General features: G+C 39.8%; 1 protein-coding gene across 2 annotated transcripts in view; it reads left to right on the top strand.

Moving 5' to 3' along the window:
* unc5ca (unc-5 netrin receptor Ca) overlaps positions 1-26,598 on the top strand; it is a 183,950-nt gene that overhangs the window by 61,494 nt on the left and 95,858 nt on the right. For both annotated transcript variants that reach the window (XM_067405889.1, XM_067405888.1), the window contains exons 2-3: positions 2,029-2,262; positions 22,209-22,352. In XM_067405889.1, the coding sequence (XP_067261990.1) occupies positions 2,029-2,262; positions 22,209-22,352 (378 nt within the window). The remainder of the gene's footprint in view (positions 1-2,028; positions 2,263-22,208; positions 22,353-26,598) is intronic.

Raw genomic sequence — 26,598 nt, 5'->3', positions numbered from 1 at the left:
ATTCATTAGTTTGTTAATTGATTAATCTGTTCGTATTGATTCATGTTGTTGAGTCATGTTCATTTGTAGTTCATTCATTAGTTTGTTGATTGAATCATCCCTTCATTCATATGTTTGAGTTTTTTCATTCTTTCATTACTTTATTAGCTTGTTCATTTATTTGATTATATCTTAATTTGTTTATTAATTAATTAATTTGTTTGTTCTTTTGTCTATTTATTTATTCAATCTTGTTTGCTTTGCTTCTTTTTTTCATTCATTAGTTTATTCATTGTTCTGTTCATTTGTGTATTTCTGCCTTCTTTGATTCATTAGTTTGTTGATTTACCCATCCTTTCATTCATATGTTTGTTGATTTTAATTCATTCATTAGTTTATTTTGTACATTTATTTGATCATATCTTCATTAGTTAATTTATTAATGTTTGTTCTTTTGCCTGTCACTTATTTATTCAGTCATGTTTATTTGTTTGATTGATCTTTCATTAGTTTATTTGTTGTTCTGATCATTTGCCTATTTCTGTGTTCTTTGATTCATTAGTTGCTTGATTGATTAATTTGTTCATTCATATGTTCATTGTTTTTTGTTCATTCATGCATTAGTTTAAAAGATATTTTCTTTATTCATTCATTAGTTTAAATTATTAGTTCGTCTGTTTATTTGTGTGTTTTTTTAATTTGCCTATTTCTGTGTTCTTTGATTCATTAGTTTGTTAATTGATTCATTTGTTCATTCATATGTTCATTGTTTTTTGTTCATTCATGCTTTCGTTTAAAAGATATTTTGTTTATTCATTCATTAGTTTAATTTATTAGTTTGTCTGTTTATTTGTGTTTTTTCATTAGTTTGTTGTTCATTCACATATTCTTTCATTTGTTTTGTTAATTATGTCATGTTCATTTGATGATTCATTAGTTTATTCGTTGTTCTGTTCATTTGTCTATAACTGTGTTCTTTGATTCATTAGTTTGTAGATTGATTCATCCTGATTTTTGTTCATTCATCCAATCTTGTTTTTTGTTTTTTTAATTTATCTGTTCATAATGCTTACCTTCATTTGTTTCTTCATTATTTGAATCATGTTCATGTGTTTGTTTGTTCATTCGTTAGTTTGTCCATTTGTATGTTAATTAAATTGTTTGTTTACATAATCTCTCATTTGTTCATCAGTTTGATAATTCATCAATTCACGTTTGTTCAGTAGTTCATAGTCATTCATTTGTTTGTTCAGTTATCTGTTTGTTTGTTTGTTTGTTTGTTTGTCATTTATTTATTCATCTGTTAATTCATCTAATAGTCCATTCGCTCAAACGAAGAGGACGAATGATAGAGAGAGTATAAGAGAGATCCCAGTACGTCATGTTTACTTGAAGCTAAAAATAACCAGCAGTTCCTCCATTAAGCAGGGATCAGTTAGAGACAACCGTGAGATCCTGTTTCATAATGAGACCCAAAAACAGGCCTGCACCAGTCTCTGTGTGTGAAGCATCTCTGGACCCCAAACAAGCTCAGCAGACAGAAATTATAGGAGGCTCTGAAAAAACTGACATTTATGAATAAATTGGTGTAATGGGAGCTTCTGTTGCAAAAGTTTATTCTGCGGTATTGAGAGATGCATTATCTGTTCTAAAACTAATTTGTACTCATTTCACACAGTGTTTCAGTTATATGTACTCTAGCGTTCAAAAGTTTGTGGTCCGACAATATTTTCTTTTTATGTTTTTGAAAAAGTCTCTTCTGCTCAGTTGCATTCATTCTGTCAAAAATACAGTATTAACTGTATTATTGTGAAATATTATTACAATTTCAAATACCTGTTTTCTATATGAATATATTTTAAAAAGTAATATATTCCTGTGATCAAAGCTGACTTTTCAGCATCACTACTCCAGTTTACAGTGTCACATGATCCTTCAGAAATCATTCTGATTTGCTGCTCATGAAACATCTATCGAGATCTATAGAGACTATTGCAACTTCCATTTCATGCTGACTTTAAGTTTCATGTTGTCTGTGTTTTTTCCCAGGTGATGATGACTTCCTGTTGGGGTTGGGTGAGCTGCCAGAGACCTTCCCTAGCGATCCGCCTGAGCCCCTTCCGCACTTCCTGCTGGAGCCGGAGGACGCTTACATCGTCAAGAACAAAGCTGTCAATCTCTTCTGCACGGCCACGCCCGCCGCTCAGATCTACTTCAAGTGCAACGGCGAGTGGGTCCATCAGAGAGAGCACACGATAGAGGAGCGGGTGGACGAGACGTCGGGTCAGTCACACACACACTTCATTCACCATCGCTCTCATTTATGGGTCGGAAACGTTATGGCCTTTTCTGAGGTGCAATAAAAACGTGATAGCTCTGGTTTATTCATGGTTTTCATTGCTAAAGGTGCTGCTAGAGATATAGATAACCCCCTCCCTGACACATACGGGTTTGTGTATTATTTAACCTCTCTATGAATATAGGCCCTGTTCATACCTAGTGTTAAGATGCGTTTTGGTAGATCAGATCAAGTGGATGAGACTAAAGATTGCTAAAGATCACCTACTTTCCACCTACTGACCTAAAGCGTAAACATTATGGGAAGCACGCTAGCCAGACGGGATTTAAACTTTGTTGTCTGAAGACCCCAGTTCATTTTAAAGATGAAAAACATACCAAGCACAATGTTCTTTCACCAATCCTGATTTCTAACACACTCACAACATTCGGCTGGTCTTGCGGCTGAGCTTATTTTGTCCATTAGCTTGAAAGATCTTAAAAAAACAAAAAACAAAAAACATTTACCCGCCTATAGACCCTCCCCTCAAACAAATCAGGACTGAAGTGGTTAAATGTGGACAAAAGAGATGAATTAAAATACCAGGTGTCTGCTTGTGATCCGATCGACCAAAACATATTTTAATACCAGGTGTAAACAGGGCCATAGTTATTTAAACAATAAAGATTGTTTTAACACAGCTTCACAGTGATAAACAGGAAAACAGCAGTGTTAATCTTGCAAAATGAATCAATAATGAAACAAATTCAGTTTCAGCTGTAAAGCAGCTCTACAGAAGAAAATAGTGTTGTTATTCAGCTCAATTTAGTTAAATGTTGATCATTTCAGTTCAATTACAGTGTTAATGTTGCAGAATTCATCAATTATGAAACAAATTCAATTCATCTATGGTATAAAGTTGCTCTACAGAAGGCAATTGTGTTATTATTCAGCTCAGTATAGTTCAATGTTGATTCAATATAGTTAAGAAATGTTGAAAATTTTTCCTATAGTTATTATTCTGCATCATTGATCATTATTTTCATGTTTATCACTGTAAAGGTGCTTTGAAACAATCTGCATTGTTTAAAGGTGCCGTAGAACGTGTTTTCAAAAGATGTAATATAAGTCTAAGGTGTCCCCTGAATGTGTCTGTGTTTTTCCCCTGAAAGTTTCAGCTCAAAATACCCCATAGATTTTTTTATTCATTTTTTTAACTGCCTATTTTGGGGCATCATTAAATATGCGCCGATTCAGGCTGCGGCCCCTTTAAATTCTTGTGCTCCCCGCCCCCGAGCTCGCGACTGCCTTAAACAGCATAAACAAAGTTCACACTGCAGCATGTCTAATCGTGTAAGTCTGGTATTTATTTGGATGTTTACATTTGATTCTGAATGACTTTGATGGTGCTTTGTGGCTAAAGCTAACATTACACACTGTTGGAGAGATTTATAAAGAATGAAGATGTGTTTATGAATTATACAGACTGCAAGTGTTTAAAAATGAAAATAGCGACGGCTCTTGTCTCGGTGAATACAGTAAGAAACGATGATAACTTTAACCACATTTAACAGTACATTAGCAACATGCTAACGAAACATTTAGTAAGACAATTCACAAATATCACTAAAAATATCATGTTATCTTGGATCAAGTCAGTTATTATTGCTCCATCTGCCATTTTTCGCTATTGTTCTTGCTTGCTTACCTAGTCTGATGATTCAGCTGTGCACAGATCCAGACATTCTGCCCTTGTCTAATGCTTGAACATGAGCTGGCATATGCAAATATTGGGGGCGTACATATTAATGATCCAGACTGTTACATAACAGTTGGTGTTATGTTGAGATTCGCCTGTTTTTCGGAGACAAATGAGATTTATATAAGAAGGAGGAAACAATGGAGTTTGAGACTCACTGTATATCATTTCCATGTACTGAACTCTTGTTATTCAACTATGCCAAGGTAAATTCAATTTTTAATTCTAGGGCACCTTTAAAGCGCTATAGAAATAAAGGCTTGACATTATCCAGCACGATTCAGTTCAAATTTCATTCTCTTCCAATAGTGGCAATAATGTACTGAATATTAATTGTCTTTCAAACAGAAGATACACAAGAAACAAGATTCTAAGTAAAAGATGGTCACTTTTAAAAATAAAGGTGCTTTATTAGCATTATGTTTCCATGAAGAACCTTGAAGAACCATTGAACAAAAGTTTTTTACTCTATTTGAAGGTTAAACTGATTATATACCTTCAATGCAATTTAAGTCACTTTAGATAAAAGCATTTGCCAAATGCACAAGTGAGTTTTTGCACACTGTGAGAAGAGAATAAAAAGTAAAAGCCAAGAACAGTGTGTGATCAAAGTCCACTTTTGTTGATAGTCAAAAGGTAATATGCTACAATTCATAGTTGAAAGGTGCAAGTAAAGGTGTAAGTAATTTTTTCCCCACTTTTAAGAAATCTTTAACTTGCAGTAACATCATATAAACAGCATGAGTGCTGCAGAGCTGCCTTGTTTATTTGTTGCAGTATTGGTTTATTGAGAAGGATGATTAAAGGATTAGTTCACTTTCAAATGAAAATTACCCCAAGTTTTACTTACCATCAAACCATCCTAGGTGTATATGGTGTAAAAATAACACAGTCTGAGTTATATTAATAAATATCCTGACGCATCCAAGCTTTATAATGGCAGTATGCGTTACCAAATGAGTATGTGCTGAAGAAAGTGTCTTCATCCACATCCATCCATCATAAACATATTCCACACAGCTCTGGAGGGTTAATAAAGGCCTTCTGAAATGAAACGATGCATTTGTGTAAAAACAAAATCCATATTTAACCAGTTGTGAAGTAAAATATTTAGCTTCCACCAGACCACCTTCTGTATTCTTCAAAAAGCTTATGCTGTACATCCTACGCTTTCCCTATTCAACTTACGGAACTGATGCAACGCCAGTTCCGTTTCTTCCATAATTTGAATACGGAAGGCGGATGGATGCACTTTCTTCAGCTCATACTCATTTGGTAATTCATACTGCCATTATAAAGCTTGGATGCGTCAGGATATTTATTAACCCTCTGGAGTCTGAGGCTGATTTGGGGCTTGGAGAAGTTTTCACATGCTCTGACATTTGTGCTTTTTTCAGTTGTTCATAAACATATTAATGGAAAAAGTGTCATTACACTGTATTCAGCACAAACTAGACTACAATAATATGTGAGGAACATGTATGTACATGTTTGTGTTTTTGAAGGAATAACGTTTATGCGTGGTTATTGAAAAAACTAAAAACTTAAGTCACTGAAATAAGGCCAAAAAAAGTATATTAAATCTGTTCACAAGACTTATGGTTATTGGGCGTTGTAGACTAGAGTTTTTGCTTAAGAATTATGCAAAAAGTATGCTGACTACTCCTTCATATAAAACAATAGAGAGACTTAAATTTTGTAAGACACTTTTTGTCAAGAAACACAGTATGCGAGGAGGCGTGAATCTGCATAAATAATGGGCCATTTACACCTGAGAAGACAAAAGAATCACATAATAATGACCTGAAATGACTTGCATATTAATGAGGCCTTTCAGCCAGGTAGGCTGTGAAAAAAACCCTCTGTAATAATGTCTCAGCTCATCATAAACAGCAATACTGTGAAATATTATTACAATTTAAAATAATGGTATTATATTATATTTTTTAAAATATAATGTATTTCTGTGATGCAAAGTGTCTGAACAATTATGTTACCTCTATGGCATTTCATATAGGCTTTTAGCCTAAAGGCATGCACATTTGGAGAAATATTGATGGATTCTTATATATTTATGTCAATTTTCTGTACTGAGAAGTAATATTTATTTTCATCAATATGAGTGCTGGATACTGTGTTTTTAATTCATACTTGCAGCTGGAGGGCGCTCTCTGTGCACATTTAGTCCACAAATTATTCTAATGAAGAAGAGGACATTTCAGGAATGGTGTTTTTAATTCATATTTGCAGCCGGAGGGCGCTCTCTGTACACCTTTAGGCCACAAATTCATATAAAGAAGAAAAGGAACTAGGAACTAATGGCATGTCTTCTAGAGATCGCTAACCATGGCTTTACCATCCAAATAAACACTTTTCAAGACAATAAATACGCGATTGAGATGATGTATGCATGTATTGCCTCTGAATTTGCGTCTGAATAGCGCTGGCTCTGTGGGCGTGGGCGCATTAGCGGATAATGAGCTGAATCTCGGACTTCTGACATGGCTCTCTTTTCATACAGATTACATAAACACAGAATGTTTGTTTTCGATTTGAATTTTTTTTGTCATTAGTATTCGTAAGTTACAGTTCATTTTCTGAGAACTATCAGATTGGAGTTCGTTCAGAGGGAGACGAGAGATAACGCATCATGTTAGTTTTCTTTATTTTACAAAAAGCACAACGTGTTTTTACTCTGAGTGTACACAAATAAAAGAAGACATTCTATAGTTTCAATTGATATATTACTTATGTCTGTATGACAAGAAATGACGGGGTAATTTAAGTCTGTTTTGCTGCAATGTGAAAAAAATTCTACAAAACGTGCAGACGCATTTTCAGACCTCAGGGAGTTAATATTTCTACAACTGTGTTCATCAGAAAGAAGAAAGTCATACACCTAGGATGGATTGAGGGTGAGTAAAGCTTGGGGTAATTTTCATTTGAAAGTGAACTAATCCTTTAAAGGTAGGGTAGGCAATTTCAGAGTGGCTAGCAATAGCAAGCTAGCTTTGAAAGCATTAGATCCCACCCTCACTTCAGAGCGACTGCAAAGCCACGGCTTCTTTAAAACACATGAACGTGCAGGTTGCGCACAGCCAGAACAGAGTCTGCAAAGCGTCATGAGAGACGCCATTAAATTACCTCATGTCTCAAAGCACATTACATTACAGTAGTAATGAACATAAACAACTTACAGAGCTCTTACTTGTACCACCTGACTGCTGCAGATTCATTTCGGTGTTGATAGTGATGCCATAAAAACACATAAATTCATGTCTGAGGACGTGAACCTCTCCGAGTAGAAAATCACGGCCATTTCGTAATTATGGTTATGACATGGCGTGAACACAGCATAAGCTCGTTGTTTTGGTTGAGGAAAAACTGTAAAAGGCGGCTGCAGTTTGTTTGTGGTGCTCAGTGACGGTCGTCTGTCTACAACTCTGAATAGCCTTATGGAACACTCTGATGACGTGTGATGTCTGCGCGAGCTGGTGCGCGGAGGTATGGAAATACATATGTTGACTGAATGCAATGATTGGACAAAAACACAGAAGATATATGTACATGTTTTAATATTTAGATAACTTCTATTATTGATTGCTATCAGGATAAGAAGAGAGTTTCAACCAGAAAGTGTTTATAAAAAAATTACCCTACTCTACCTTTAAATGATAGTGAATTGAAGATTTTGTATTATTTACTATCCCTTTATAGCCAGGTATAGTGAATAATTAGCTAGCTTCTCTATTTCAAATATTGGGGTCATAAAGACAAATTATTATTTTTGAAAGGAAGTCACTTCTGCTCACCAAAGCTGCATTTATTTGATCAAAAATACAGTAAAAGGGTCCCCAATTTGCGCCGGCATGTTTCTACAGTAGCCCTAAACGGATTTGTTTGACTGGCTACTCTCTGCTCTCTTAGGCGATGACATCTTTGTCCTGTATGGGCCACCGTAGCTTCTCTATATCGAAATTCACAACCTCACCACTAGATGGCACTAAAATTTACACACTGCACATTTAAACTTGCAATTACATCTTATAAAGTCAGAATTGCGAGATATAAACTCGCAATTCTGACTTTTTTCTCAGAATTGTGTTTATATCACACAATTCTGACTTTATAACTCGCAATTCTGAGAAAAAAAGTCTGAATTGTGAGATATAAACTCGCAATTCTGACTTTTTTTTCCCAGAATTGTGTTTATATCACACATTTTATATATTGTAATTCTGACTTGACAATTCTGCTCAAGAAAAGTTTCTTATTAGTATCAATGTTGAAAACAGTTGTGCTGCTTCATATTTGTTTGATTCATGTTTTTTCAGGATTCCCTGATTTAAAAGAACAGCAATTATTTGAAACAGAAATCTTTTGTAACATTATAAATGTCTTCAATGTAACATTTGATCAACTGAATGCATCCTTGTTAATAAAGCTATTAATTAATTTACTGACCCCCAAACTTTTGAATGGTAGTGTATGAACCTGTTGACTCTAACTAGCTGTCGAATGGTATTAATGTTTGCTGTAGCACTGAGAATGCAGCATGTATGTAAGAATTCAAATGAATCCAAGCATTTGCGTTCAGGTAGAGTCCTAACTGTTAAAGAAACACTGACGTGCATTTCGAGGCTGGGAAAGCTAGCAGCCCTCCACTAACGTTCGATAATTCAGAGTGAAAATAGCATGTATTGGCTGAGGCTGAAGCGCAATCACCTCACCGCAGGAGAAACCGACACGAGCCACTCTCGGTGTGGGCGAACGAAGAGCTCAATTCATTACGCAGAGGTTAACAAGCTCCTATTGAGCTAATGACTCTAATGGATCTTTGATATCAACCCGCCGCAGTAATTCTGCTCTAATATCTCTGTGGTGGAAACTTTACTGTCATAATCACACCTCGGATATTACTCGGGGTCAGAGCGTGTAGTTATTATGGGCCGGCGAAATGGGACCGGCTGCTCTAAACACTGTCGTGGAACTTTATCGAGGGGCCCAGTTAACATTTATCATAAAAAATTATGGTGTGTGTGAGAGAGAAAGAGATTTAGAGAGAGCGAAAAAGAGCGAGAGAGGTATAGTTTATGCTTTTAATTAGATTTTCACTCTCATGGTTGCTTTAGGTCTGTCTTTGTTCGTCGGCTGTGAGCTCCCTCTGGCATTGCTATCTGTCTCTGTTTGGAGTGGTGTAATATCGTTATGAATCAATTTCATTGTTCATTTTGGCGATTGTGAGTAAACAAGGTTAAATCTGTTCCTTGTCATCAAATGCTGGTGTGTAACCGACTCATAGTGTGTTTTGTGTGTCTGTGTCTAGATTCAGAATCAGACTTGTTATCTGGTTCAGTCAGAGACTATTTACTGATGTGGTTTTCATTCTCGTTTAGAGTTGGCAAGAAACTGAAGTTGCATTAGTCTTTTCTTCTCTATCGTGATGAGTGAAACGGCTTCTCAAACAAGAAAAAAAATGTAGGCGGGACTTGATTAAAAAAATCAAGAATTAAAAATCATTTATACAAATCATTTATAATAAACACTGCAATATTCTATAAATAATAATTTTCCAATTTGTATATTAATTATAATCTAAAAAATGATACATATGAGAGTTTTAGATATTTAATCATTAAATATATGAAAAATGCTGCACAGGGACTTCCATGAATATTTTTAATTGACCATAAAAACAAATCCTAGAATTTGAGTTTTGAACTCATTTGAACTGATTCACTGAAATGAATCAAATTCACTAGCTTTTTAAAAATTATTATTATTTTCCTTTTTTACTTAAATATTTAGAAGTATTTAAATGTCTTGTTCTTAATGCTCTCATACTCCAAGAACAATCAATGTTGAAAACAGCTGTGCTGCTTCATATTTTTGTGGAAAATCATGATACTTTTTTCAGAATTCTTTGATGAATAGAAAGTTCAAAAGTACATGTTGATATGTTCAAGTAAGCGAATAACGCAGAACAGTAAAGAGAGAGACAGCGTGAATGGTCCAGTTTCATCTGCCGTGTCTGTGTTCTTGACAGATGCCCCAAAGAGAAATCCACAACAGGAATTCAGTTTGGTGCCTGTTTTAAATTCATATTCACAATAATCCAAAACAAAAGTGTGTGTGCTTACAGATCTTGTTGTGAATGCACCCCATCCCATTATTGCTGTCATTGATTTTCTGCCTGTGTGTGTGTGTGTGTGTGTGTGTGTGTGTGTGTGTGTGTGTGTGTGTGTGTGTGTGTGTGTGTGTGTGTGTGTGTGTGTGTGTGTGTGTGTGTGTGTGTGTGTGTGTATGTGTGCGCGCATGTGATTTTACATGCTTTGTGCGTCTTTTTATGCTTGCAAGGCAGCGCTATATTGATATTCATCCAACAGTCTATTGTTAGGGTGTTTTTAAGGCAGCATTACTGTTGCTAGTGCACATAGTGACTTGAACAAACCTGGTTCAGTGCATCGTCCTCCAGCACTGAGCTCCAGATATGAATGATTCCTCAAATAATGTGTGTTGTTAAGGAAAGGAGTGCTGTTACGTTACTAAATGATTAGACGCGTGATTTTCACATGCTGGACAATTAAACAGGTGAACACATCCTACACACATACATTAAAGGATGGACCCGTGACTAGAATATCACAGAGGCTTGAGGATTTGACCAATAAGTGGCCTGTCAGTTTTGCACTACTCGCATTTTCTTCAGAAATGTTAAAATTTATTTATATATTTTTTCCCCTCCACATATTTCTGCAATTAATCCAGCTCACATAACATACAGAATAATTTAGATAGATAATTTCTTATGGTTATCCTAAAGCTCATAAAACATTCACTACTAGGCTTAAGAGATATAACCAGTTTAGATGGAAAGGATCTCAAGCTGACTAGATGAAGACGTTACTGTAACTTTACACATTTTTAGACACGGTAACACACCGCTACAACAACCATAATGAAATGAGCCTTCACAGTAGATAATGCTTTACAATGAACTCTGTTATAGAGCTACATATAATTTATCAGTTCGATAAAATACCTTACTGACCTGTTGAGTAATAAATTCAAATTTCTCAGTTTTCTTACCCTCTCCGAAAAGCCAAGCTAATGTTGATTCTTGTTTTATTACAAGCTCTGTCAAATTATCTTTTTGCCAGCAGATTCTCTGTTGTAGTGATGGGTCAATCAAGAACGATTTGTTCATTTTGAGTGAGTCTTTATTATGACTTGGGAACAGACTTTATTATGACTTATCAGGGAGTGATCTGTTAATTTTGTGTTTACCGTAGGGCTGGGCGATATATCGCATGCGATTGTCACGCGCATTTCATCAGTAAAGCCGGTTCCCTGATTACCGCTAAATCGCCATCACCTGCTTTCAAATGGAGCGGCATTTAATAGACAAAACCGTAGATCACTGACAAGCCACGCAATATCGCGTTCATTATCGAAGGCGATTCATCTCCAATGGGTGATCCGCGCGTTGGTATCCTTCCCGTCCCAGAAGATAATAGCAGAGGGTGAGGACAGCCCACCTGATGGCCAAACACTCCTTCTCCACGGTGCTGTACTTAGTCTCTCTCTTAGAGAGCTTACGACTAATGTACAGCACCGGCCGCTCCTCACCCTCTATCTCCTGAGACAGGACAGCACCCAACCCTCGGTCCGACGCGTCCGTCTGCAACAAAAATGGGAGAGAGAAAGTGAAGCAACGGCCCGCCACACAGAGCAGCCTTTACTTGGGTAAAGGCCTGCTGGCACAGCTCCGTCCACTGGACCGTATCTGGTGCCTCCTTTTTAGTAAGATCAGTCAAGGGGCTGGTGAGGTCCGAATAATTAGGCACAAACCTTCTATAATATCCCGCCAGCCCCAAGAACTGTCTCACCTCCTTTTGGTCTTAGGGCGCGGACAGGTCGCAACTGCTGCAGTCTTATCAATTTGGGGAAGCACCTGTCCATGCCCCAAGTGGAAACCCAGATACTTTACTTCCACACGCCCAATTGCACACTTCTTCGGGTTGGCCGTGAGCCCGGCTCCCCTCAGCGACTTCAAGACCGCCCTCAAATGCTGCATATGCCGCTGCCAGTCATTACTGAATATGATGATATCATCCAGATAGGCAGCCGCATATGCAGCATGGGGCCGTAAAACCCTGTCCATCAGCCACTGAAAGGTAGCCGGTGCCCCGAACAGCCCGAACGGAAGTGTCACAAATTGGTGTAATCCAAACGGCGTCGTGAAAGCTGTTTTTTCTCGGGATAATGGAGACAAGGGGATCTGCCAATAACCCTTTGTTAAGTCCAGTGTCGAATAAAAACGAGCCGTACCAAGCCGGTCAAGCAATTCGTCAACCCGTGGCATTGGATATGCGTTGAATTTTGACACAGCATTCAACTTGCGATAATCCACACAGAACCGGACGGAGCCGTCCGTCTTAGGAACCAAAACTATCGGGCTCGCCCAGTTACTGTTGGATTCTTCTATTACCCCCATTTCAAGCATCGCACCTAATTCTTCCTGAACTACTTTTTTCTTGTGTTCAGGCAAGCGATATGGCCGGCTGCGAACCACCACGCCCGGCTCTGTCTCGATATGGTGCTGAATAAGGTTTGTACGGCCATGTAGGGGAGAAAACACGTCAGCAAACTCTGCTTGTAATTTGGTTAAATCAATGAGCTGGGAGGGCGACAGATGATCTCCCCCTGGGGCCAGTGCGAGAGATTGTTGTTTTATATTCGCCTCTGGCCCAAGATCATCCTCTCCGCTAATCACTGTCGCCAGCATCACTGATTCCCCCTCATTCCATTTTTTTAGGAGTTTGAGGTGATAAATTTAACGTGCTCCTCTCCTATCTGAGCATATTACCTCATAATCGAGCTCTCCAACTTGCCGTGTGACCTCAAACAGCCCTTGCCACTTTGCAAGTAATTTTGAACTTGACGTTGGGAGTAATACAAGCACTTTATCTCCCGGTGCAAATTTATGCAAATTGGTCCCCCTGTTATACAACCGGCTTTGTTTGTCCTGGGCCTGTAACAAATTCTCCATAGATAGCCGCCCCAAAGTGTGGAGTTTTGTTCTCAGGTCCAGCACATACTGAATTTCGTTTTTAGATTGAGAAGATCCTCTGGGCTGACGACCATAGAGAAGCTCGAAGGAGGAAAACCCCGTGGAGGCTTGCGGGACCTCTCGCACAGCGAACAACAGGGGTTCCAACCACTTCTCCCAATTTTTGGCGTCTTCCTGAACGAATTTACGAATCATTGTTTTAAGCGTGCGATTAAAACGTTCGACCAGCCCGTCTGTTTGTGGGTGAAAGACGCTGGTCCGAATTGATTTAATGCCCAATAATTCGTAAAGTTTGCGTAACGTCCGTGACATAAACGCCGTGCCCTGATCAGTGAGGATTTCCTTAGGAATCCCCACTCGGGAGATTAAAGAAAACAGTGCGTCAGCAACACTCTTAGCGGAAATGTTGCGGAGAGCCACTGCTTCTGGATATCGTGTTATATAATCCACAATGACCAATGCAAAACGATGTCCTCTTGCTGATTGCTCTAATGGCCCGATGAGGTCCATGCCAATTCTCTCGAAGGGGACCTGTATTAATGGGAGGGGGCGCAAAGGCGTTTTTGGGGTGGCCGGTGGGTTTACCAACTGACATTCACGACAAGCCGCGCACCACCTGCGCACAAAAAAATCGGGTCATGAGGCGATTTAGTGTCGTTACCTGTCCTAAATGACCAGCCATTGGATTAGAATGAGCCGCTTGAAAAAGCATTTCCCTGCGGCTCCTAGGAACTAACAACTGGGTTGTATCTTCTTTTGTCTGAGCGTCTTGGGTCACTCGATACAACCTATTTTTTATAATTGCAAAATATGGATAGGTAAGCGGTTGTACAGGATGGAGAGGCTGACCGTCAATGGTACTGACCTGTTCAAACGCACGTTTCAGCGTCTCGTCCTGAGACTGCTCCAGGGGAAAATCATCGTGCTCCGAGAGAATAAGTCTCTCGATTTCGCTCTGCTCCCCCGAGGCAGTACTCAGAGGTCCCGATTCAGTCTCTCCCGCCTGCACACTCACGCTCCCCTCCGGTGCATTTTTACCCCAAGAAGCATCCGTACAAAAAGCCCCTAATAATTCTGTAAACGCTGGCCAATTCGTACCCAAAATTAACGGATGCTGGAGGTGCGGATTAACTGCCACCTCAACACTATGCTTTTGACCCCTGAATTGAATAATGACTGGCACGATAGGATACTCCACCACATCCCCGTGCACACACCGCACCTTAACCACGCGGCTATTATCCAATGCCCCAGATTGTATCAGATTTTGATGGATCGAGGTTTGGTTACATCCTGAATCCACCAATGCCTGATAGGTACCCCCCTCGATACTCACAGGTATTTGGTACCTCCCAGCTTGACCGGGGGCTGCCTGCGGGGCATTCAGGACCCGGACCATTGTTCCCACCTCCATTACAGGACACCTGTCCACGAAATGGCCCGGGTCCCCGCAACGCCAACAGGCCGGCCCAGACCTCCCCGCCGCTCCAGTGGCGGAGAGTGGATCAGACGGCTGTCGTGGAGAGAGCAGAGACACAGAAGCCGTGTCCACCCCCGCCCCCGGGGCGGGACTTGAGGAGGGCCGGGTGGACGAGACCTGGGTAAAGGGACAGGGCAAGGCAAGGCAAGGCAATTTTATTTGTGTAGCACATTTCATACACAATGGTAATTCAAAGTGCTTTACATAAAGAAGAAGAATAAAAATAGAACATAAGGAATAGAAATAACAGTAAAAACAGATAATTTTGCTATTTGGATTTAAAATGCATTAAAAGTCAGAATCATGATGATACATAAAAGATATAAAAATACATTAAAAATGAAATAAAAACAGGAAAAGAATTTAAAGAATAAAAAAATATGTATAAAATAAAGTGCAAACAGTTCGGACATAGCACAGTGCTCAATCAGCAAATGCATAGGTAAAAAGATGTGTTTTGAGTCTGGATTTGAATGTGGCTACTGTTGCAGCACACCTGATCTCTTCTGGAAGCTGGTTCCAGCTGCGGCTGGCGTAACAGCTAAAAGCAGACTCTCCCTGCTTTGAGTGAGCCCTTGGTATTTTTAAGTGAGTTGATCCTGATGATCTGAGTGATCTGTTAGGTTTATATTCTATGAGCATATCTGCAATGTATTGAGGTCCTAGGCCATTGAGTGATTTATAAACAAGCAACAGTACTTTAAAATCAATTCTAAATGCAACTGGAAGCCAGTGCAAGGACCTGAGGACTGGTGTGATGTGTTCATGTTTTCGGGTTCTGCTCAGAATCCTGGCAGCAGCGTTCTGTACGAGCTGCAGCTGTCTTATGGTCTTTTTGGGAAGACCAGTGAGGAGCCCGTTACAATAATCCACCCTGCTGGTGATGAAAGTATGAACAAGTTTCTCTAAGTCTTGACAGGAGACAAAGCATCTAATTCTTGCAATATTTTTGAGATGATAATATGCTGATTTAGTTATTGTCTTTACATGGCTACTGAAACTCAGGTCTGACTCCAAAATCACACCAAGATTCCTGACTTGATTTTTAGTTGTTTGACCCCTAGAGTGAAGGTACATGTTCACTTTGAGAACTTCATCTTTGTTTCCAAACACAATGACTTCAGTTTTGTCTTTGTTTAACTGAAGGAAGTTTAGGCACATCCAATTTTTAATTTCATCAATGCATTGACACAGGGAGTCAATGGGGCTGTAGTCGTTGGGTGATAGGGCTAGGTAAATCTGGGTGTCATCTGCATAGCTGTGATATGCAATTTGGTTCTTTCTCATTATTTGGCTCAGTGGCAGTATATATAGGTTGAACAGGAGGGGTGCAAGTATTGAACCTTGAGGGACTCTGCATGTCATGGATGTCCACTCAGACTTATGGTCACCGATACTCACATAATAACCTCTCCCTTCTAAGTATGACCTGAACCATTTAAGGACCATCCCAGAAAGCCCAACCCAGTTTTCGAGCCTGTCAAGAAGAATGTTGTGATCGACAGTGTCAAACGCAGCACTGAGGTCAAGTAGAGCCAGCACTGATAATGTACCTGTATCTGTGTTTAGGCGAATATCATTTATTATCTTTATGAGTGCTGTTTCTGTGCTGTGATGCGGTCGGAAACCAGATTGAAAGTTATCAAAGTATTCATTCAAGCTTAAGAACTTGTTCAGCTGATTGAAAACAACTTTTTCAATTATCTTGCCTATGAAAGGAAGATTTGAGATTGGCCTGTAGTTGCTCAATATGGTGTTATCCAGATTGCTCTTTTTCAGGAGGGACTTAACAACTGCAGTTTTCAGGGATTTTGGAAAAGTCCCCGAGAGAAGTGAGGCATTTACCACTTCTAGGAGATCTGCTTCTAAACAGTTTAACACTCTTTTGAAAAAAGATGTGGGAAGTGTGTCAAGGGCGCAGGTTGATGTTTTAAGGTGCTGTACTGTTTCTTCCAAAATTTTACCATCAATTGCTTCGAAATCAGACATAATAGCTACTTTCTGAGGTTGTGATCTGATCTGTTTTACTCCAGCGCAGCTCAAGGATGTGCTGATCGCCTTTCTGATATTATTAATTTTCTCAGAGAAGAAGGAAGCAAACTCACTACATTTGCTGTCTGAGAGCATTTCACTGGGAATCTGACTTGGGGGGTTTGTTAGTCTCTCTACTGTAGCAAAAAGAGTGTGGGTGTTGTTTAAGTTTCTGTTTATAATATTTGAGAAGAAGGTCTGTCTAGCTTTGCCTAATTCCACATTGAAAGCATGAACAATATCTTTATAGATGTTATAATGGATTTCAAGTTTTGTCTTTCGCCACATGCGCTCAGCTTTTCTGCATTGTCTTTTCATATTTTGCACTGCTGTTGAGTTTCTCCATGGTGCTTTTTGTCTGCCACTTTTCTTCCTGACTTTCACAGGAGCAATGTTATCAATGACATTCTGTACTTTTGCGTTAAAAGAATCAAGAAGAAAATCAACAGAGTCTGCAGATATGCTTGGTGTTAAAGATATAGCCTTCATAAACAGTGCACTAGTGTTCTCATTTAAGCATCGCTTTTTGACCGAGACAGATCTAGCTTCAACAGTCGGACAGATCAATATTTCAAAGAAAATACAGAAATGATCAGATAGCGCTACATCCTTAATGACAATGGATGAAATGTTTAGACCCTTACTGATAATTAAATCTAGAGATTCAAAACAGTTATGATTTCTTTTGCCATATTGGATTCTGCATTTTCTATGTGGATGTTAAAGTCCCCAGTAATAGCAAAACAGTCAAACTCTGAGGAAAACAGTTCTGTAAAGTCCTCCACAAAGGCTGGAGAGTATTTTGGAGGCCTGTAGATAACTATAAGTAGAATGCGAGGAGCACCTTTTAATACAATACCCAAGTATTCAAAAGACAAGTAATCACCAAATTACTTGTCAGGGCGAGAGAGAGAGAGAAGGAGATGGAAAAGAGGGAGAGAGATAAGCTGATGGCAGGGCTTCGCCGACCCCGGGGCACGCCACCATATGATCCTCCGCAAGTTGGATAGCCGACTCCAGCGACGTGGGGTGGTGGCACTGGACCCACTCGGCGGTTCTCCTCGGAAGCCGAGTGACAAACTGCTCCAGTACCACTCGGTCGATGATCTCCTCCACGCCACTTCCGTCGGCCAGCAACCATTTGCGGCAGGAGTCCCGGAGCTGTTGGGCCATCACAAAGGGCCGGCCGGACTCGCCCAGCTGGTAAAATCGCCCAGGGAGCGGAAGCGCTGGCGATGTTGTTCCGGACTCCGGCCAACCCACTGGATGATGGCCCTCTTGAGGTCATTGTAGTCCAGGCGGCTCCGCACCGGAAGCTGCTGCGCCACGACCTGGGACTCCCCGGAGAGCAAGGGGACCAGCCTCATCGGCCACTAGTCCCGCGGCCATCCAGAGATCTCGGCTGAGGTCTCAAAAAGATCGAGGAATGCCTCCGGGTCGTCCTCAGGCCCCATCTTGTTGAGTGGAATATGGACGGGCGCAGCACGTTGATCCATAGCTTCCGGCCGGACCTCCCGGTCCATCCAGCTCCGGAACCTCTCGCGGTCTTCCTGCTGGGCTTGGAAGACGGCCTGAAACCACTTCTCCTGATCTTGACGTAAGTCCAGCAGGGCCTGGTGTTGATCATGTTGCATTACCGCGAGGGATGTAATCAGATCCGCAAATGGCGCGGCGGAGGACTCGGGCATGGCGGCGGCATCCGTCTTCCCTCCCGGGTTTCGGCACCAGTGTAACAATGTTCGCAAGTAAGGAGGGAAGAGGACAGGGTCGGCAGGTGACTACTGGCTGTTTATTGACACCAAAATAATAAAGTCACAAAAACAGTGTGCAAACAGGCACAAAACAATCAACTTAATCGTCAGACTTCACTCCAGCAGCAGACAGACATCCAGGAGTGGGGAAACAGCCAGTAGTCCTTCTCTCTCTCGCAGGCTCCTGTTTCTCCTGGCATTAAATACTCTCTCCACGCCAATTACTGAAACAAGAGACAGGTGTTTAATATTTGCGTCTAATCCACTCAGACACCGCGTGTCTCCTCCCTCTCTCTCCCGCTGCAGACTCCGCTGAACCACGCCCCCCCTGCCACAATGACTAATAAACACACGACTGCCTTATTCTGTGTAAGAAGCCACATCATCTCACAGAAGGACGCTCTACTGTCGTTATGAAGTGAGTTTGGAGTTGGAAAGATTTTTGACACGTGTTGCTTTTTCAAAAGTACATTATAAGCGACTCAAACTCGCAGTGTGTTCAGATGGATTAGCATTTGGAGCCATACTTCATTGACAAGCTGCACATAAAAAAATAATCGTAGAAGAATCGGGTTTAAGTGCGATTTCCATGTTAATTTTGTATCGTGCAATAAATCGTGTAGCCCTACCTTTGAGGTACTAATATGCACTCTTTAGGTACAAAGGTGTACCTTTTGAAAGGGTACAGCCCCAGCTTTGGTACCTTTTATTGAGAGCTTATGTACAAAGTTTCCACTTATAACAGGATTGATGATGTATTGACTCATAATTTTGTTAATTCTGAACAAAGAAAAGTTACATAGTGTACCTTTAAGATGAAAGATCTCTAAGTGACTATGGTTGAATGTTTAGCATAATGACAGTGACATTGTAATATTTGCATGCTGTTTTGCAGATGGTCTACTTACATTTATTTGCATACTGATTTATGATTGGTCTTTTCTTTCTTGCATCTGTTTAACTATCTATAGCCACCTTTTCTGTGCAAACACACCATTGTTTCTCATCCACGGCTGACAGAAAACAGATGTGAGTGTCATGATGATAGAACTTAAGACTAAAACTTTAACATTTCTTCTGCTGCCTTGTGAACACAGATCTTTCCTTTAAGTAATGCAAATCATGCTCCCTATTTGTTTTCAGTTTTAACATTTGTTTGCTCTTTAAATTCTTCACTTTCTTTCACATTTGTGTGTGTGGGCACTGCAAAGATGATTTTCTTAATTAGTTTTTCTGTCTTGTTTTCCAGTAAAAAATAGCTGAACTAAATGAAATCATTTGAGAAGAAAAATTAGAGAAAACTTAAGAAGCCATGCAACTTAATTTGTGGAACTTATTAAATGATCTCAACCTGAGTGGAACTTTTCTCGTTTTAACCAAAAATTAATTGTACAATTAATGCTTATAACACACACACACAAAAAAAAAAGTTTACTAGTGGAGGAAAAATACAAGCTTGATTCAAGATATATTTTCTGAAATGAATTTATAAATCCTATGCAATTTTGCTTCTGACATAAATTTATATTTTTTAAAGGATGAAAACACAAAGTGTATGCATCTGTTCCTGACTGTAAAACACAGTTTAGATCATCATTCTTCACCTCATCCTGCTTGAATCCTACTCTGTTCTCTTTTATAGTTGCTTGACCATGAGTGATGTTTCTTTAAACATTCATGTTTTTTCACTACACTTATTCTGTTCAAGGCTACAGGTTTCTCCCATTCACATCCAGCATTCTGCACCAAATGGTGCCATAAACACACACAAATACCCAAAGCACTAAACAAATAAACACAGAGGGTAAGTGTGAACTATTGATTTCTATCAGGGAATATTTCATGGAGACATTGAGGGGTTCATTATTTATTCATGTACAGCAGAAGTGCAGTGCTGTCTGCTAGCAGAGCACTAAAATATATATAAAAACATCTCGTTTGCATCATACAACAACATCGTGATTGGCACTGACATGGCAGGAGATTTGTAGCCTCAGAATCTGTTTGCGTGCCATCGCACAAAAGTGTCAACGGCTTTGTCAAAATGGCAGGCTTGCAATCTGGATGTACGTAATTTTTTTCGAACAGTATGCAAAGCATTTTGTGTTCCACAGTTATACAGATTTGGATGACGTGAGGGAGATGTTCTTGAATAAGCACCAGAGTTATTTTAGTATCATTGATATACTATTATAGTTTTAGTTAATATTTTTAATTGGATTTTATTTTTGCATTTTATTTTTTCACTTTAAAGTTTTAGTAATTTTGTTTTCTGTTTTTGTCATTTTTATTTGTTTATTTTTATCTAATTAGTTTTTATTAAAGGGGTCCTTGATTATGATTTCACTTTTTTTAACTTTAGTTAGTGTGTAATGTTGCTGTTTGAGCATAAACATCATCTGCAAAGTTACAACGCTCAAAGTTAAATGCAAAGGGAGATATTTTCTTTTACAGAAATTGCTTTTTAGGGACTACCACAAGCTTCTTCCCGGGTTGGTGACATCACAAACCCCAAAATTTACATAAACCCCGCCCCTGAGAACATGCAACAAAGGGGGTGAGGCTATGTTGGGCTGCTTTAGAGAAGAGGAAGAGTTGTTGTAGTAGAGTGTTGTTGTCATGCCGTCATTTTACGCCGGACTGCTTCACAAACGAGGATCAATTCAACACTGGATTTGAACAAAAGATTAACATGACGACACATGCTAGTGGATGAGCTGAATCAACTCCACAGCAACTACATAAATTTATCCAGTAACCATTCAGAAACGTCCAGTTTCATTCTAAAAGTTGTAACTTCTTCCTGAGTCTCTCCATCAGTGTCGACTCCGGTTTGAACAATGTAAAGCTGAACACCGTTACTGACAATCCTCATTTTGGCTGTGTGAGATTCTCCAGCTATGTTGTTGTTGAGTAACCGAAGCGTGAGCTGTTAAAGCTCCGCCCTCTTCTGGAAAGGGGTCCGGGAGCAGCAGCTCATTTGCATTTAAGGGAACACACACAGAAACGGTGTGTTTTTGCTCACACCCAAATTGGGGAAAATTTGACAAGCTATATTAAATGATCTGTGGGGGATTTTGAGCTCAAACTTCACAGACACATTCTGGGGACACCAGAGACTTATATTACAACTTGTGAAAGGGGCCATAATAGGTCTCCTTTAATATTGTGTTTTAGTTCTTTTAGTACTTCAAGTTAACTAAACGAAAATAAGAAGACAGCTAGCTGAAATAAAATAAGGTTTTGTAACTGTAAATTTACCAGGATATTATTTACAGTGTATGTTTACATGCAGCCTAATAACCTTTTGAAGATGTGCTCTCATCCAGAGATGTTAAGTTATCAGAGCAGGATTGGGCATGAAGCTGATATGTTTACACATTTTACATTAATGCATTTGACAGACAGACATTAATGCATTTTTTATCCTAAGTGACTTAAATTGCATTCAAACTATGCAGTTCATCAGTTCAAACCCATGACCTTGAGATTGCTAGCGCCGTGCTCTGCTGTTTGAGCTACAGGAATGCTTTGTGATGGTAATGTTTACACAAAATTCTTGTCTCTTCTTTAGTTAACAACATGAAAAGAAAGCGTTTCTGGCATTTTTATAAAAGCAAACAGGGGCTGAGGCTTCTTTGATCAGCTGACTTTTACAAAACTTGCAACTACACTTTCTTTGCAAATACTTCTAATGCAGATATTTACATTTGATTAGGATACATGAAAACATTTGATTTTAAATGTGCAATCAGATTTTATTCAGATTGGCAAAAATCTGTGCATTTTCTCAATCAATATGGAATAGACAGTCAAACGTCTGTCTGTGTGAGTCTGATGTGTGTTTGTGTGTGCAGGTTTGGTTGTGAGGGAAGCACGGATTGAGATTTCCCGACAGCAGGTGGAGGAGTTGTTTGGTTTGGAAGATTACTGGTGCCAGTGTGTCGCCTGGAGCTCTGCAGGAACCACCAAGAGCCGCAAGGTGCACGTCCGCATCGCATGTGAGTATAAACACACTCACACACAGGGTTTTTTTTTTTTTTTTTACAAGAAGAGTCTTTGCTCTGTCTGCTGTGACTGCAGTAGATTCACAGACACTTTGGCTTTATGTTTATTGACACGCACACACACACACACACACACGGTCTGTGAAAAAGTCTGTAAGCTGGCTGAAGGTAATGGAGCATTTATGCAGATCAGAGACTGCAGACAGGAGACAGTCTGGAGCACACAAACACACACACACACAGGGGACTGTCTGGACATCTCTTTATGGTCGTATTAATCTTGTTAATTTCCTGCAGTTCATCTTGAGTGTGTGTGAGTTGGGAGCAGGTTAGCTGTGCGGCCCAAGGGCACTTCACTCTCCCTCTGTCATCTCGGGCTGAGTGTGTGTGTGAGAGAGAGACAGAGACACGGAGACTGAAGCTGGCTGGCAGAACAACACAAGAAACTTCCTCTCATGGGGATTCTTTCAGGATCAGAGATATGTTGCTTTAGGATAGATAGATAGATGGATGGATGGATGGTTGGTTTGATGGATGGAAGGAAGGAAGGAAGGAAGGAAGGAAGGAAGGAAGGAAGGAAGGAAGGAAGGAAGGAAGGAAGGAAGGAAGGACTGATAGATAGATAGATAGATAGATAGATAGATAGATAGATAGATAGATAGATAGATAGATAGATAGATAGATAGATAGATAGATAGATGGAAGGAAGGAAGGAAGGAAGGAAGGAAGGAAGGAAGGAAGGAAGGAAGGAAGGAAGGAAGGAAGGAAGGAAGGAAGGAAGGAAGGAAGGAAGGAAGGAAAGACTGATAGATAGATGGATGGATGGATGGATGGATGAAAGGAAGGAAGGAAGGAAGGAAGGAAGGAAGGAAGGAAGGAAGGATGGATGGATGGATGGATGGATGGATGGATGGATGGATGGATGGATGGATGGATGGATGGATAGATAGATAGATAGATAGATAGATAGATAGACGGATGGATGGATGGATGGATGGAAGGAAGGAAGGAAGGAAGGAAGGAAGGAAGGAAGGAAGGAAGGAAGGACTGACAGATTAGATAGATAGATAGATAGACGGATGGATGGAAGGAAGGAAGGACTGATAGATAGATAGATAGATAGATAGATAGATAGATAGATAGATAGATAGATAGATAGATAGATAGATAGATAGATAGATAGACGGATGGATGGATGGATGGATGGATGGATGGATGGATGGAAAGAAGGAAGGAATGAAGGAAGGAAGGAAGGAAGGAAGGAAGGAAGGAAGGAAGGATGGATGGATGGATGGATGGATGGATGGATGGATGGATGGATGGATGGATGGATGGATGGATGGATGGATGGATAGATAGATAGATAGATGGATGGATGGAAGGACTGACAGATTAGATAGATAGATAGATAGATAGATAGATAGATAGATAGATAGATAGATAGATAGATAGATAGATAGATAGATAGATAGATAGATAGATAGATAGATAGATAGATGGATGGATGGATGGATGGATGGATGGATGGATGGAAGGACTGATAGATAGATAGATAGATAGATAGATAGATAGATAGATAGATAGATAGATAGATAGATAGATAGATAGATAGATAGATAGATAGATAGATAGATAGATGGATGGATGGATGGATGGATGGATGGATGGATACAGTATCTCACAAAAGTGAGTACACCCCTCACATTTCAGCAACCATTTTAGTATATCTTCTCAAGGGTCAATACTATAAAAATTATATGGATATATTTTAGAGTAGTCAATATCCTGCTTGTATAGCAGTATAGATTTACTGTCCTCTGAAAATAACTCAACCTACAGCCATTATTGTCAAAATGTGTGATAACAGTTGTACAGTATGTCGTTTAACCATGCAAAGCCACATGTCCTAGTCATCATGTTTTTGTCTACTTAACAGGACCATACAAATGTGTGGATCTTGTATTAGAGCAGTTCAAATTTGGTGCTTTGAGTACAATTCTCTCATACTGATCACTGGATGTTCAACATGGCACCTCATGGCAAAGAACCCTCTGAGGATTTGAGAATTAGAATTGTTGCTCTCCACAAAGATGGCCTAGGCTATAAGAAGATCGGTAACACCCTGAAACTGAGTTACAGTAGAGTGGCCAGGGTCATAGAGAAAGGTTTTCCAAGATGGGTTCCACTTGGAACAGGCCCCGCTAGGGTCGATCAAAGTAGTTGAGTCATCGTGCTGTGTGTCAGGTGCAGAAGCTGGCTTCAAAAAACAGATGCATGAGTGCTGCCAGCATTGCTTTAGAGGTTGCAGAAGCGGAAGGTCAGCTCGTCAGTGCTCAGACCATACGTCGCACACTGCAATAAGTCGGTTTGCAATCACACCGGCAAGATGACAGCTGCCTTGCTGAGGAAGCTGAAGGTGAAGGTGATGGAGTGGCCAAGTATGTCTCCAGACCTGAATCCTATTGAGCACCTGTGGGGCATCCTCAAGCGGAAGTTGGAGAAGCGTCATGTGTCTAACATCCAGCAGCTCCGTGATGTCATAATGGAGGAGTGGAAGAGGATCCCAGCAACAACCTGTGCAGCTCTGGTGAATTCCATGCCCAGGAGAATTATGGCTGTAAATAACAATGGTGCTCACATAAAAAAAATATTGACACTTTGGACACAGTTTTGATATGTTCATTTAGGGTGTACTCACTTTTGTTGCCAGTTATTTAGACAATAATGGCTGTATGTTGAGTTATTTTCAGAGGACAGTAAATCTGTACTGCTACACAAGCTGCTCATTGTCTACTCTAAAGTATATCCAATTTTCCTTTCTATAGTATTATCCCTTAAGAACATATAATAAAATGGTTGCTGAAATGTGAGGGGTGTACTCACTTTTGTGAGATACTATAGATGGACAGACAGAAGGACAATAGATAGATAGATAGATGGACGGATAGAAGGATGGATGGATGATAGATAGAAGGATGTATGGACGGACGGATAGAAGGATGGATGGATGATAGATAGAATGATGTATGGACGGACGGACAGACAGATAAACAGACGGATGAAAGGAAGGAGAGATGGATGGAGGGATGATAGACAGAAGGATGGACAATGGATGGATGGATTTATTTATTTACCTTTATTTTACCAGAAGTCTCATTGAGATTAAAATCTCTTTGGATGGATGGATGATGGAAGGAAGGATGGATGGATGGACAAAGAGATAGATAGATACATAGAAGGATGGATGGAGACGTGGACAGAGAAATAGACAGAATGATGGATGGATGGATGGATGGATGGACAGAGATAGACAGATAGAAGGATGGATGGACAGGTGGACAAAGAAATAGACAGAAGGATGGATGGATGGATGGATGGATGGATGGATGGATGGATGGATGGATGGATGGATGGATGGATGGATGGACAGAGATAGACAGATAGAAGGATGGATGGACAGGTGGACAGAGAAATAGACAGAAGGATGGATGGACAGAGATAGATAGATAGATAGATAGATAGATAGATAGAAGGATGGATGGACAGGTGGACAGAGAAATAGACAGAAGGATTGATGGATGGATGGATGGATGGATGGATGGATGGATGGACAGAGATAGACAGATAGATAGAAGGATGGATGGACAGATGGACAGAGAGATAGACAGAAGAATGGATGGATGGACAGAGAGATAGACAGATAGATAGAAGGATGGATGGACAGATGGACAGACAGACAGACAGATAAATAGATGGATGGACGGACAAATAAACAGATGGATGGAAGGAAAGAAGGAAAGATGGATGGATGGACAGACAGATAGATGGATAGATAGAAGAATGGACGATAGACAGATAGATGAATGGATGGATGGATGGATGGATGGATGGATGGATGGATGGATGGATGGATGGATGGATGGTAGATGGTTACTCTATTTTTCTCCCAGATCACCGGCCACTTGCTTACATGGATTTCGGGAGAAATTGATGAATGCTGTATATCATGATGCGTCGCCAAGGAAACAAGGGAAAACGTTCTTAAATAATGGTCGTGTGAAAAAAAAAACTTGAATAATTTATCATTTTCTCTATTTGAAAGTTTTTAATGATGTTATTTGATGTGATGTTTTTAAAATGTGATGTTAATAAAATACATTTTAATTCATTTTAACAGTTAAACTTAAAGCCTAGTTTATTAACATTTTGTTGGGGCGATTGGGGACAGGTGGGGCTCGGA

Source organism: Chanodichthys erythropterus, chromosome 13 (assembly GCF_024489055.1).
Source record: "Chanodichthys erythropterus isolate Z2021 chromosome 13, ASM2448905v1, whole genome shotgun sequence".
NCBI classification, from domain to species: Eukaryota; Metazoa; Chordata; class Actinopteri; order Cypriniformes; family Xenocyprididae; genus Chanodichthys; species Chanodichthys erythropterus.
Note: the sequence above shows the minus strand (reverse complement) of the source record. Positions and strands in the feature narration are given on the sequence as shown.